The sequence below is a fragment of the Pleurodeles waltl genome, chromosome 9 (genome assembly GCF_031143425.1).
Source record: "Pleurodeles waltl isolate 20211129_DDA chromosome 9, aPleWal1.hap1.20221129, whole genome shotgun sequence".
NCBI lineage: Eukaryota > Metazoa > Chordata > Amphibia > Caudata > Salamandridae > Pleurodeles > Pleurodeles waltl.
Window position 1 is genome coordinate 993,559,685 of NC_090448.1, and position 14,885 is coordinate 993,574,569.

General features: G+C 38.7%; 1 protein-coding gene across 6 annotated transcripts in view; it reads right to left on the reverse strand.

Moving 5' to 3' along the window:
• ZNF410 (zinc finger protein 410) overlaps positions 1–14,885 on the reverse strand; it is a 142,822-nt gene that overhangs the window by 119,662 nt on the left and 8,275 nt on the right. For 5 of the 6 annotated variants that reach the window (XM_069208512.1, XM_069208515.1, XM_069208516.1 and 2 more), the window contains 2 exons: positions 12,086–12,221; positions 5,409–5,621 (listed from right to left, as the gene is read on the reverse strand). In XM_069208512.1, coding sequence (XP_069064613.1) covers positions 5,409–5,621; positions 12,086–12,221 — 349 coding nt within the window. The remainder of the gene's footprint in view (positions 1–5,408; positions 5,622–12,085; positions 12,222–14,885) is intronic. The other variant, XM_069208517.1, reaches the window with a different exon arrangement.

Consider the following 14,885-nt stretch of genomic DNA (forward strand, 5'->3'; position numbering starts at 1 on the left):
TGAGGATAATTTTACAAGTGACCTTCTTACAAATGTGTATTTACAGGACAGAAATCCTGCAGAAAATGTTTTAGGTGGGCAGACAAGTGCTTACTTTGACGTCTACTAAGAGCAAGAGAGGGAAAAAAACACAAAGTAGAAAGATGGTGGAAGAGAAAGATAGAGAAAAAAAAAATCACAAAGGGAGAAAGCAGGAACCTACACAAGTGAAATAAAAGTCCACAAAGCCTTTGTATTCAATGCGTCTACATTTAATAGCACTGGCTGCAAGCTATAATCAGAGCTTTGGGCACCTATAGTCACTACAAAGTAAGCTCTCAACAGTCCTGTTTTAGCAGAGGCTTTCTCTTGCTATTTGTTTTATTTAAAACTACAATCTATATCAAGTTCACAAAGATTGCAAACTTTTTAAAAAGAACTTAGGAATACAAAAGTCCAATACGCCAAGTATGGGAAGTTTACATCCAATCCAGCTAATTAAAAATATTTCTATAGAAGCCTAACAATTTGCACTTTTAAGGCAGCTGTAGCAGGGTGCAAGATACTCTTTAGAAATGTGGCGGAATCAGGAAAAGATAGTACATTTTAACACAATTAAAGGTGAAACAAAAGACATTGTTAAATGAAAACTAAAATGAGCATTTATTAGCGCTTAGGGATTCATAGGTAAAGGCAGGGGAGAAGCACCGAGTTGCAGAGCATTTAGGTATGTAAATCAAGGTCCTCTGACTTAGCCCAGTCAGAAGAATTATGGAAACATAGCGCCCAGACAGAAAGTCTAAGGGTAAAGATCGTCTGAAACCAGGAAGTGATTACACAAAGGTTTCCATCAGGAAAGTAGTTCTTTTATTCAGTACAGCTGGAACACTGCAGAGTGACGGGCTAAATATACGTTCTAGGTAATAACCAATAGGACCATGGATTGATAGTTACTATTTCCTTTGTAGAGGGACTGCTTATGGATCGCAACCAACAGCAGAAACCCCAGGGTAAACTCTCCTGTCTTCCTATCAGACAAAGCACCTTCCCTTTTTATACTCATATGAAAATTATGGTTATCCGTAGGGTGACAGTGCCCAACAACAGAAGGCCATATTTTAACCATGTTTTTGACTTCAACAATAAAAGTGTCATTTCCCCGAATAAGACTAAAATCTAAGCCACTCACCTCCGACACTCACCTCTGGTCGTCAATCTATAAACTGTAATAATGAATCCAGAGACTACATTAGATACTACTGCACTACCCAGACCACAGACACAGATCTCTTCACAGACACATTTGCATCTCTCACAATGATGCAACTAGTGAAAACCTATAGCAGTTTCAGAACCTGGGGTCTTCTCACCAACACTCTTCCACTGTACCATATCAGGACACTCTAAGGAATCTGCAGATACATGGAGTATCTCACTGGATAGTCAACAATATTGCCAGCCCCCGTCCTGTGGAGTCTTCTATTAAAGCTGATGGGTAGCCAAAACAGAGCTTTATTTTGTTCTTGTTGTTGTTCGCGAGGGCTTGTGAAACCTCTAACACTGATGCTCCAGAGTGTGGTTCACACCCGGCTGAAAGTTGTGCAGAGAAATAATGGGTTGTGCTGCTCTACTGCCAGGAACCATGTCTCTGGTTTCAGACTGTGATTGTATGTTTGCATGCTGATGCATCAGTTTGAATAAAGTAAATACACACAGCTTAAGCCACAGGGTATTGTGGAAAGATTAATTCCAACAGGTGCTTTTGCGATTAATGAGCACTCATTTTACCTTAATTTGAGGAAGAGTCTTAATTGGCAAGGGAATTTCATAATGTGGATTGTCAATTCAGTGTCACCTCAGCCATTTTCTTCAAAGAACACTCGAACATATAGACCCATACAGTAATTGAGTTATTACACCCAAAGATTAAAAATTCAATAAACCAAGAGATATTGTCGGTTTGATAGATTTTTTAACCTTAGCTGTGAGAGACTATTGATGCTGGGCACCAGAATTGATGATCAAAAGCATAGCAGCACGGGAAATGGTGTAAAGCAAAACATTCTCAATCCTGACATCGTTTGCAGCTCTGAATATGTACTCTTACTCAAGATGCACAACTTTAGTCTCATCTGCCATTGTCTGTCAAAAAAACACCCATTGGCAAACCAATAGGTCTCTGAAGTGAAAGGTATTGGCTTTGCAATGCTTGTTTTTTCCCTAAATGGCTACCCTACGTACACAGACAGGCAGAGCTATCATCTCGGAATGATTTTTTTAAAGCAAAATAATTCATAAATGTGTCTGCAAATGCAGAGGTCAACTTAGAGTGTTTTTTTCAATCCTTTTAGAAAAACATTTCAAAATGGCCACTGTGTGTTTGCAATTATGCACAGTAGTCATGATGGGAGCACTTTTCTACCTTTATTCTTAATAAACTGTTTCAAGATGGCAAAAAGCCATCGCTAAGCAGTTCAATAAAAATAAAGTATGCACAGAACACACTGATCACCGGAAGAGAAGCAGTGGGCCTTGCAGTAATAAGCAGCTCAGTCCCTCGCTGAAAAATAAAAAAGGAAAATAAATCAAAAACAGAGAGGGGGGTAGGAGAGGAAAAAGTGATATTCAAAAAAAGAGTGCTGAGGATCAGGGGGAAGAGGAACGTCAACAGCATGGGAAGAACTTAGTCAAAAACGTGCAGCCCCATATCAATGAGGAGCTACTAGGCCCTGATAAAAAGAAAAAAATAAAGCAGAGATGGAGGTGATGGAAAGAGAGCAAGGAAAGTGTGAAATATTGAGAATTAAAGCTCACGATAAAGAAATCTAGTCAGTCACACAAGCGTGGAAGGATAGCAGTCATCCAATCAAAAGCACGGTAAAGCAGAAAGGATCCACGGAAGGGTTAAAAGCAAAAATAGGTAGGAATGTCATTTAATGGGAAGCAGAAAACTGAGACAGACAGTAGAGCCATCCGATGATGAGCAAGGGTCTGACCCACGGCCAAATCACGTATTTTGTATTATAGACAATAGGTTTTCAATAACAGCTAAAGCGGTCTGTGGGTCAAGCCCTAAAAAGAGCAAGACTTACAAGAATTACAGTTGGAACAACATTACTTTAAATTTACTACTGAAACTTAACAACTTGTATTCAGACTTCAACTTCCACATAACTACATAGTTTACATTTCACAAACGTAGACAGCTACAGTAAATGTTAAATATTTATTTAAAAAATAGGTTCCTATCACAATAAATGTAGAAATTGCATTTTAAAATTGCGGTTTAATCCTTATTTGTAAATATACAAGCAGAGTGAGGGTAGGCTTCCCCTGATTCATGTTTTCATTTTGCTTTTATTTTATAGATCTCAGTTCAATACATGATTTTCAAGGATTTCAGAGAAAGGGTTAATTTTGCCTTTTTGAAGTAAATGTTATTACAACTATAATTTATTTAAGGAAACCCATTTAACTTGATATTTGCATGCATTCATGGTTAGATTTTCTAAATTGAATAATTTCTATTTTTTTACAATAACTAGAACTTAGGTTTATTGTTAGAGTTACCTTTTAGGGTTACAGTTAATATTTTTAGGGTTATCTTAACCGTAGGTACAATGTGAGGAAGACTTTTAAGGTATGTGTTAATATTCAAGCTGAAACAACAGGGTATGGTATGTTATGCCAACTTAAAGGGTGTTTTCAGCAGTGGTACACTACATCTTCTGTTGACTCAGTGAGATCGAAAGCACCTCACAAGGTAACAGTGAAAAGACAATACAGAAGAGCCAAATAGGTAGTTAATATGCTTAGACTAAGCCTGCAGGGAAAGAGTGCAGTCAAACTGTGCACATGCAACTTTGCTCACCAAAAACAAAAACCTCTACCGCTTTCCTTTTTAATGGTCTTAAATAGCTTAATTCAGTACTGAGATTCATAGGACACGCAACTGTTGTTAACTAGTCTTCTAAGTTTTACCTTTAAGGATCTGATTTCAGCTATCTTCTCTGTATCCTTGTCAAAGATCCGGGCCTTATGTAACACGGGACTTACATTTTTACATTTTTCTTGCTGCTACTGGTCTACTTGTCACACCATTTGTCTCCCCATTTCCAGGGAATCTCTTTGTTTGGGGAGTAAAAACTGAGAATTTCTGACTGAAGTATTTGGAGCAGGAAGGTTTGCGAAGTATGTGAGATCTATTAAAGCACAGACAATGCAGTACAAGGTTACTGCTTCAGAGATTTTTAACCATACAGCTTCCCTCTCCTGGCAGTGCCTGCAAAAAGTCTACTGTGTTCCCGTCACTGGTACATCTCTCTCAATTACAAAAGAGCTCCCTGCCCTTATTACCTATGTAAATTCTCCCTTCAGGGAGTTTCTGGATGGGACACGGCAGACTATAAAGGCCTCACATGGTCCTAAGTAACACGTATGCTACCTTAGCTCCCTGAGTGAATAAGATATTTATGAGGAGGTCTGAGCTTGTTCCTTGTCATGAGAGACAGCTCAGCTGAGACCTGAAATTGTAAATTCTGTGCAAGTTTAGAGAGTTCTGCTGCCTTTTGATAACATCTGTATATTTTGTGACACTTGAGCAATGCCTCTGCTGTGAGAACAGTGGCTAATAAGGTTTGTGAAAACTAAGATATACCTCTGCTGCTAAGAGCTAATACCTGTAATATCTACAAAGCCTCACTAACCATCCCTTCTTTCTTATGCATTTGCTATTCCTCCTTAGTCATCCACTACCCTTTCCCACATTAACACATGCTCTCCGCACCTTCGTGCTGCCCCTTTTCACTCATACAATGTTTCTTTCCCACTCATGAATGGATGTGCTGCCCCTTGCCTCTCAGGCAATGTTCCTACATGAACATGTTATCCCTTACAACCGATGTAATTGATACTGATTACCGCTCGCACAAGAGCTGTTTCTTCACACTTATGCAGTATCCGTTCCCACATGCATGTGCGGTCCCTTCCCACTCACATACCAGTATCTGTTCCCGCACAAACTCATGCTGTTTCTTACCACACATGATTACAATGTCCAGTACCACTGATGGCTGTTGTGTTCCTAACCAAGTGCGCCTGTGCTGCCCCTTTCCACTCATGCTCCTTTCCTACTATTGTATATTCTGTCCCATTTTACTCAGGCATGTGCTTAACCTTTCCCACTCGAGAACACACTGTGCTTTCCCTTCTATTTGCTGTCTTTTCTCACTCCTACACTCACTGTTCTACCCATGTAAGCAAGTGCTGTCTCTACTCATCCACAACCCCCTCAGGGGGCACTGCCCTTTCCTACTCAGATATACCATATTCCTATCCACTCAGGAACTTTTGTATCCCTTCCAATCTACACTGCATATTCTGATACTGAAACTGACATCATTTGTGCTGTCTCTTTACATGGAAAGTACCTGCTCTTGTCAGGTTCAGGAGAATAAAGGATGTGCCGTCACTTGATGGCATATCTTGCAGCAAGGAAAATGCTTCAGAGGTTGATAGGACAGTAGATGGTTTCTGCACACTCTGAGCCTCTGAATTCTCTTCATCATGTCCCACGTCCAGACTTCTCAGTACTGCAGCAGATGGCACATGTTTGGTTGATTGTGAGTGATCTGCAGACACATCTGCAAAACAGGTTAGGTATTCACAATGACTTTATCAAGGGAGTAATGTATCTACATTGCAAAAGTTAAAGTTCTCCTTGTAGAAGAGTCAAGGGAGACATTTGTCCATGGAAGTTTAGGAGCTTTAATTCTCGCTCCTCTATGTGGCCATAAGCAGAGACTTGTGACATGCTAACAGCATAACTCAGGCCATCACTCACAGCATCATATAATTTCACAAACAGGACACAGTACAACCACATAACTTTCCAAACAAACACAGTATGTGGAGTAGAATACTACTGATCAGCCAAAAGGTTTAGCAATTCATGAAGCGCTATAGATCAACGACCCAAAATACCTACCAATGCATGTCATCTGCAAATATGCCAATCATTGCAGGATGGTAGCTGGAAGGACCAAATGTAAACCACTGCACCAACTCAAACCCTTCCATGCTATAAAATCGACACAATCACACACACCTAAAACCACCCCTAGTGAAAAATCTTCAATGATCGAAAGCAGACTCAGGGCCTGATTTAGAGTTTCGGTGGACGGATTACTTTGTCACAAATGTGATGGATACACCCTCCCTGTGTATTACGAGTTCCATAGGCTATTATTGGATCGTAACAGGGCGAACAGGAATATACATCACGTTTGTGACGGAGTAACCCCCTCCAACAAACTCTGAATCAGGCCTTTTTCATCAACAACTAGGGTTCCCAGTTTTATGCTATTTATTTTTACTATCTGTATTTATCGATATTTATTTTTTGCCTATCTTTTTGGTATTTATTTTGTGTTTTGAGAAGAAACAAAGTCATAAAATGGTATATTTCCACACATTCATTCAACCTACAGCAAATTAAGCACCCACATATAACAAAACACTACATTCACATGCAAATATTAGCATTATAAACAAATATATGTTAAAAAATGCCTTTATTTAAGGAAATCTCATACTGTTTTTTTAACTCCCCATGCTTTCTATTTGCTCAGCTGTTGGCCTGGGATTCATGAAGTACAGCATGGAGAGACACTCACTAGAAGCACAATTTTCTGTATTTTTCCACATTTAAAAAATAAACACAGGCTGATATCACATCGTTTTTTGTCTGTATTTATCTGTAAAAATCAGTAAAAACAAATAAGTGGGAGCCTTTTCAAAGTTCTAACAATGCAGGCCGTGACAATCATCTGTAAACACAGAGATGTGGGCACTGAGGAATATATGTATATATAAATATATATATATATCAACGTAACGCTATGCAGTACACAATAATCAACTATACTCAGTGTAATGTGGACATCTCTGATTTCATATCTATGAAAGGTTTAACAAAATAATTTGTGTCAAGAAGCTGTAAACCAAGGTGATAAACAACTACATAGATTTATTGATCTAGCATTTGTTGTCTTCAAACGCCTAATAGCTACGCACTGGAAGGCCCCACACGTACCATCTCATTTTGCCTAGCTTTGCGACTTACACAGCCGCTCACAAGCTGAAGCTCAGACACTACGCTTACTACAATATAAAGGCCTACTACAGGATGGCCACGAAGTTTGGGACACTTTTGTGGTAGCGATCGAAAATAGAGATGACACATACCCCCCCCTAGAATCAGTAACGGTATAGGTATTTTCTTTCTGTTTAATAACTATAACACGTTATCCTCAGTTGCCCCATCATCACCTATTCTTTACATCAACTTCCTCATATCCCCCCCCTAACGTAATGATGTAACACTTCTGGATGCTCCCTCTGGGGCCACGCTTTCATGCACTTCGAGCCTAGTTTTGCTTACCCCTAGAATGGCTCCGCGCCCTACCCTGCCCCACAACTCACGTCTCAATTGTGATGCCCTGGCCCCCATATACAATAGTTTGATCTTTCTCATTTCCCCCCCCCACCCTCCAATTGGTGTAGCCAGTACCAGGAATGATATTAGTGGTGTTTAGGTGTGACTTCAGTTAATCGGTTGCACAGTTTTAGGTGGTATTTTTAGTACTTCATTGCGCAATCGCACTGTACAAGCCTATAAATGTGTGTAAACAGATCGAAAAATTATCAATAGCAAAACGTATTGTTGTGTGTGCATAATGTTTAATAAACAGATTTTAAAAAAAAGAGAAGCTGTAAACCATAGATTCGGCTCCCTGTTTTATGGTATTTATTTTTTTCAAACTTTCCGTCTGTATTTATCCATTTTTTTTAGCAAGTTTATGGTTATTTATCCATGTTTATTTTATGATTTGAGAATAAATGGAGTCATAAAATGTAGATTTCCATATTTAACTGATCAACATGCACTCATACTTTGATTACTGTTACATATTAGCAAAGTAAGCAGGCAAATATAACAAAGCACTACACCAACAGGTAAATATTAGCATTATATACTATTATATGTTAACATGTGCCTACATTTAAGTGAATTTCGTCCTGTTTTTACTATCGCCATGGTGTCTACCTGCTTAGCAGCTGGTCTGGAAATCATGAAGGACAACAAGGAGAGACATTCACAAGAAGCACAATTTTCTGTATTTTTCTGCTTTTAGAAATTAATACGGACATGAAACATTGTTTTCTGTCTGTTTTTATCTGTAAAAAGCAGTAAAAACGGAAAAATGGAAGCCTAAACCATAGAATATGGCACCCATTACCTTGCATATGTGGAACATTTCTTACAAAAAAAATAAAAAAATAAAATAAAATAAAAAATATGCTGTACACATCGTTCTCTATATATATATATATATATATATATATATATATATATATATATATATATATATATATATATATATATATATATATTTATTTGGATACTTAAAGACCATTCACCACTACAAAAATTACCCTGCCCAGCTGTAAACTCTGCCTGGCTACTCCCTTGTCTAAATCTATTTATATTACTACTCTGAAGCCCCAACAATCACTACAAATGGAAACCTAAACCTATTAAAATAATAAAATGCTTCTTTAAGAACTTCACAATGAATGGTCTCAAACAAACGTATCTCCCTTCCTCAAACATTCATCTTCTGAACCTGCACTCCATCAGCTTATCAGATAACACCATTCTTCAAGAATTGGCAAAGAACTTTACCTAATCCAAGTGTACCAAAAACGTGAGGCTATACTTCACCAATAACTACCCCAAAGAATTGAACACTGATTGAAAAATAGAAAAGGTGCACCGAAATTCAAAAAGACATTGCAAAAATCGAACTCTGCCCGCTATACTATTCTCTGTGCAGCATGCAAAATATCAGAAACAAAAAGACTACTGGAGGCAATTAGTATCTTCGAACCATCAGTGAGACCTAAAATGAAGGTACAGTACTTTTTCAAAGTTGTCTAACGTTGCTCTGAATCCCCTACCCAACCTCACCCGCCAGTACTGACTTCAAAAAATACTTATCAAAAATACAGACAATCAAACAGAACGTCAACAACTCAAACAGGTAATAAAAACAAAACAGCCCCCCTTTCATGCCACCACCCCCAACTCCTTCTAATTCATAACAACTGAATTGTTAGCCATCATTTTATACTCTCTAAATGGAACCGTATTCTATTACAATCTTATTCCTTTCTCATCAAAAAGAGCACTCACACTAACAGCCCACCACACCTCAACAACACCTCTCTTCTCTCTGGCATTAACTTTGATGTTGTTATGCTTAACTTCCTAACTCACAGGCAGGTAACAATGTGCTCGGATGGTCTCATCCCGATTCCCCTCTTTCCCTATCACCCGTGGCGTCCCTCAGAGAGTAATACTTGCCTCCATTTTTAATCTTGGAGACAATGGGAGCAGTACTTAGCAAATAAGACATCTCTCCAATAATATGTATACAACAACACATGTTTATACCCCAAAGTAGCGTCAACTAGAGCGTTAGTGCCTGCACACTAGTCAATCAAGGATGTGTGCCATTTGCCACAAACCCAACCCAACTAGTTCTGACTATCTACCTCACTAACCACGTTTAACAAGCAGAATTTGGCAACATAGTCTCCAAACTGCACAGTTCAATGAGCCACAGGGCTTGTCCTGAGCTTAAACTCTGTTTAATTTTGCGCAACTCAGAACCTCTGCAATAAAAAGGGTACCTTCATCTATGTATTCTAGGAAAATACCAAGGTACACTTGAAAATACACTGTCCAAATAGTCTTCAGACAATTGCCACTTCCATATCCAACTCCTAAACCAAACACCAAACTAATAAACGACTGGACCAAACAAATGAACAAAGTGCACCCAAACCCCTTTAATCAGAAAAACCATTGAGTTTCATGTGAGATTCCACACTCAACTTATACACACATTTCAAGGCAAAAAAAGCACTGCCTACCACCTAGGAGGTAGACAAAACATTAGATATTTTCTCCCCATGTATGGGCAGTTAAAAAAAACCACTAAGATCAGGCTTGGTAATAACAAGAACTGAATAGGGTAATGCCCTATCCAGAGGTTTTTTTAATACTTGGCTTGCAGTACTGAAATGAGTACTCCATTCTACTGTCCAGATCTTCACCAGAACAAGGACATTCAATCATATCAACCTAGTCTTGGCCTCATTGAACTGGCTACCTTTAAAGGCATGACACATCTGCAAGATAGCGTGCATCATATACAAGACAACACATGGGTAGCCCAAGCTTCGTGACAAACTTACCATTTCAAGTGGAAATAGAGCTCTAAGAGGAAAAGGATTTTAAGCCCCGACCCCCAAATTAACTATGATAGACACTCCTGTTATCTGCTGTGCAATATGTCTCTCCTTCTCCATGTTGAATTCACTGTATGATTTCCTTATATGTAAAGTGCTCTGCCATTATTGTGGATATGAACGCTATGTAAAACAAAAATAAAATAGAAATAAATAAATAAAAAGATTATTTGTACTACAAAATGGGAGTATGCCTGAGCCTCAAGTCAGACTTGGATCTACATCATTACTTGAAAGAGTTCTCTTAAGTATCTGACCTTGTGTTAAATCTCCAGACATTTACATTACTTTGTCTGTCCTTCAAGGACCAAGACAAGAAAAATGCCCTTACAGTCTGGTACTAGCACAGCTTGTTATGTCAAGCCAACATCACTTTGTTCACACTGGATGAAGATAATGTGTTCTTACTTGGTCTCCCTGTGCCTATTTTAATAATACTAAAGCATGTCCTTGATGCGCCAGCCTACCTCATCATCATAGAAGGCCTTTGCTTCATATTGCATTGCCAAGGACTAATGAATAATCTCCCCTTATTATAAGTAAGACCTGTTGCTTGTCTGATCTTTTAATAAACTATTTCAAGAACCATGTTTTCACAAGCTTCCTACCAAGAAATGGCTAAAGCCTTGCCCTCTGTCCCCTCCTTCCTTCCAACCATTTTTTTGTATCACTCTCTCTGTTGTTATGCAAATGCTCCTACATGTGGCAAAAGTATCCAGCAATATTTACAGCTTTCCGGTGATCTGCAGGGTGGGGTTAGTGTATCATAACTAGTTAACTAGTTCTAAAAACATAAACAGAAGAACACATTTGAATATTCAATGTAACCAGCAATAAGTATCCACATGCAAGGTACCAAATCTAAGGGATGAACATAGAGATATACCAATCAAAGAACAAATAAAGCACATGTACCAAAACTAATAACATATTACATACATCACTAGTTTAAACACATCCCAGAGAGGTAACCAACCTAAGGGCATGACTACATATATTTAATCTGACTCATCACAGAACATGTACAATTAACAAATGTAAGTACAGACTGGGTAGCTGTAACCAACAGGTCCAAAGAAGAGTGCATACATACAACTAATCTAAGAAGAGATTACATATGCACTGCATCAAAGGACAGACTATTTGGGGAAAAGTATGAATATATATGCAATGTATCGACCAACTAAGAGCATGTATTAATACAAATTCTAAACAATAGGATTTCACAAATCTAAAGATGATGTACATTACTAACTTAAGGACAGGTCATAACTATGTAATTTATCTAGAAGGTGCATCTTGTTTATGTAATCAAGCTAACAAGGAACCAAACAGGCAAAACCAAGACCGATCACCTACATGAAAACAGCCAGTGGGCAGTATGACATCTAATCATGTCATCCCCATGATGCACGCTGAGCTGGGTGAACACTTTGCCCACATCAAAGAAAGCCGTCTTACCTATTTACACTTTTATATAGCATTAAAAGCGCGAGCAGAAACTGAAAATCAAAGTTCTAAAGAATGTGCCCAGTCACATATACAGGAAACACATATACAAAAACAGTAAGGCTAGAGAATATTAATACTGCTTAGAATAAATTACCAGTTTCCTGTATTCTAAACTACTGCAGTCAGAATTATAATACAGAGAAGGTAACCATGAATAGTGCCCTGAACAGACCCCCTGGAAAAGCAAACCAGCAGTGTTTAATTCTTCAGATCATACCTTGCAGGCGAAGAGGGCTGCATTGTGGGGTCCCTGTCACAGGAAGAAGAGGCAGACATGAAAGATCCTTAGACTCAGGTTCCTCAAGACCCTGTCCCAGTGGGATAGACGTGTTCTGTACAAATTGAACCAGCAGCTGCAAAATATCAAGTGAAAATTGAGCACAGTGGCATGCGAAAAGACAGCGATCTCAAAGCCAGCTTCTGAAGTGTCCGATAAACATCTTATCACAACAAAATGTTTTCTCTCTTAAATCAGGATAAAATAACAGAATGATTACTGTGGGTGGAATAGAACTGATCAGTTAATTTAAGTAGGAAGACCGAATGGTCAACCATTGATTGAAATAAAGACGTTTTACTTCATACACGATTTCTCTTTGGAATAGGTGCTATGTAACTTCAATACTTGCAGCCTCAAGCTCTTAGAAACGTGGTACTACTGTAACTTGATAGTTTGAAGTATTAGGCTAGCAGTGGAATAAGTGGAAAGCAACAGGAAGCAGTGCTGAAATATAACTCTGTGTTAATGTTTTAAAGTTCGTAACCTGCAATAACTATCTTCTTAGGTCCTAAATGGATGACCTCGTCTCGCAGCTAGAGGAGGTTTTTATCTTTGCACCCGAGATGTGTTTAACAAAATAAAAACACCAACGCATCTGTAAATACATTGTTCCTGTTTAGATACTACTGACGAACTCACAATAATTACAGTCACGCACCTCCTAATTACTGAAACCGAAAGTTAAGGTCACATGACTTGACTAGAAGACAGTGTAGTTTGCAACAAATGTGACTGCTATCTCAGCCTAGAGAGCTCCTCTCTTTGGCAAACGCCAGGGTGAATCACTGCCATTAATAACCACATTTGCAGACTACAATATACATGCCTTACTCCAAAGCAATATTCGGTATTTCTTCTGTAGGATGCAAACAGGATTTTTCCTTCCTTCAGATAACCGTGAGAAAAACTACCACATTCTGGAACTACCTTTTTACCCGGCATCACAGGTTAAGGGGCTTTTTACCTACATTAACTGGTTCTTTAGCACTTCTCCATGCTTTACAATGCTGAAATGGTCCTCACCTTCTGTCTAGCATGCAGATCCTCTAGTCTATGACTGACAGATACATACCTAAAATCCTTTCCTTCAAGAGATCCCATAATATGTATTTACATTTGGCAGTAGTGACTTGAACTGTTCCCACTATTGTCCACTTTCAAGTGCCTCAATTGTTTGAGTCGCTGGAGCTAAATCAAAACAACTTATAAAAATAAAAATAATTGCATACTTACAGCCTTTAGAAAATGCATACAAAAACAACTAAAAAGCTGAAGAGGAAACATTTGCCACTTTATTTAAGAAACTGAGGGTCTTCGACTAAGAGAGGCGGAGGGTGGAAGACACCTTTTCTTACTGTTTATAGCCTCTTCTCAATTGTATTAGGCTCGAGAAAGCAGACTAACATAATTATGCTGAAATCTCTGTCCCATTTGTTGAGTTTGGCCCCTCTCTTCCTTTTCCCCATCTCCCTTTCCTCCTCAGTAATTAGAATGTACTAATAATGCATTGGTATTTACTTGATTTCAAGGTATCAGTAAAAATAAAATAAACAAATCGACTTCAGTTTATTATTTATTGACAATATGAGTTTTAGTGCACTCAGGTAGCAAAAGATACGTAAGTCAGCTGGGCCTTTAACTTGGGAGAACTGGTGGCCTTTTTGTGCCCCAGATGCAGCAGGAAGACGGAGCTCCAGATACCTAAATCAGATGGGCTTTTAACTTGGGAGAACTGGTGGCCTTTCTGTGCGCCAGGTGCAGCAGGAAAACGGAGCTCCAGATATACTGGTTCCACTCAAACACCAGCTGCTAAAGAGGACAGTGTTGGTATCCTTTTTAACTAGCCAGCAAAAGATTATCTTCCTCTTAACACTACTACCACTTCATGTACCTTCCCATCACCCTTGCACCCATTAAGCTATAGTAATTACTGCCACATGGTGGGAGATTTGAGAAGATGTAACAGAGGAAAAGGGTGGTCTGTGACAGTTACCATGTAGCACACCCTGATGCCTGGCACATCTATACACTGACATGACACTTTAGCTACTTCAAGTGATTCTACAATACATCCTTGGCCTCAGGTTAGAGGGCAGCGATATCCACACCAGGCTCATCTAGCTGATCTTAGGTTATATTTGTGGGTTAGGGAGTGCCACCGTTGGATATATGTACCTGCTTTAAATTATTTATTTACATTATGGTGCTTGGTACTTTGGTACAGTGACTACACATCAACAAGGTCAACCTATTTAATTGGCACATCCTTACATCTGGTACTGCGGACAATGGTGTTAACCAATATGTTCTATGGATGTCTGTATGGTCCCATCTCTCACTATCCAGTTCACTAAGTAAGTTAATTTGACAGCATCCACCTTAGATGTGTCCAAACCATCTAATTTATTTAATTTTTGGCTGTAGTCATTAGTGTAGACAGTTCTGTATTTGTCAAGCCAACCTTCCTCACACTTAACTCTATCAGTGCATAGAGAGGGGTCATGATTAGATTTCCTTATTACCTAAATTAAAGGCACAAAGGCTGGCCAGCACTGAAGTTCGAAAAGCTTTTTTGCTAGATAAAATATAGCTGTTTACTATAAAAATATTATATGTTGATTAGGTGCAGGTAACTGTAAAAAGAGACAGTCCAGCACAAACTAAAAAGTATTACCACATCCAGATGATATGGCATCCGATGCCTACCATGCTTTTAAAATGAATGTATGAATGCATA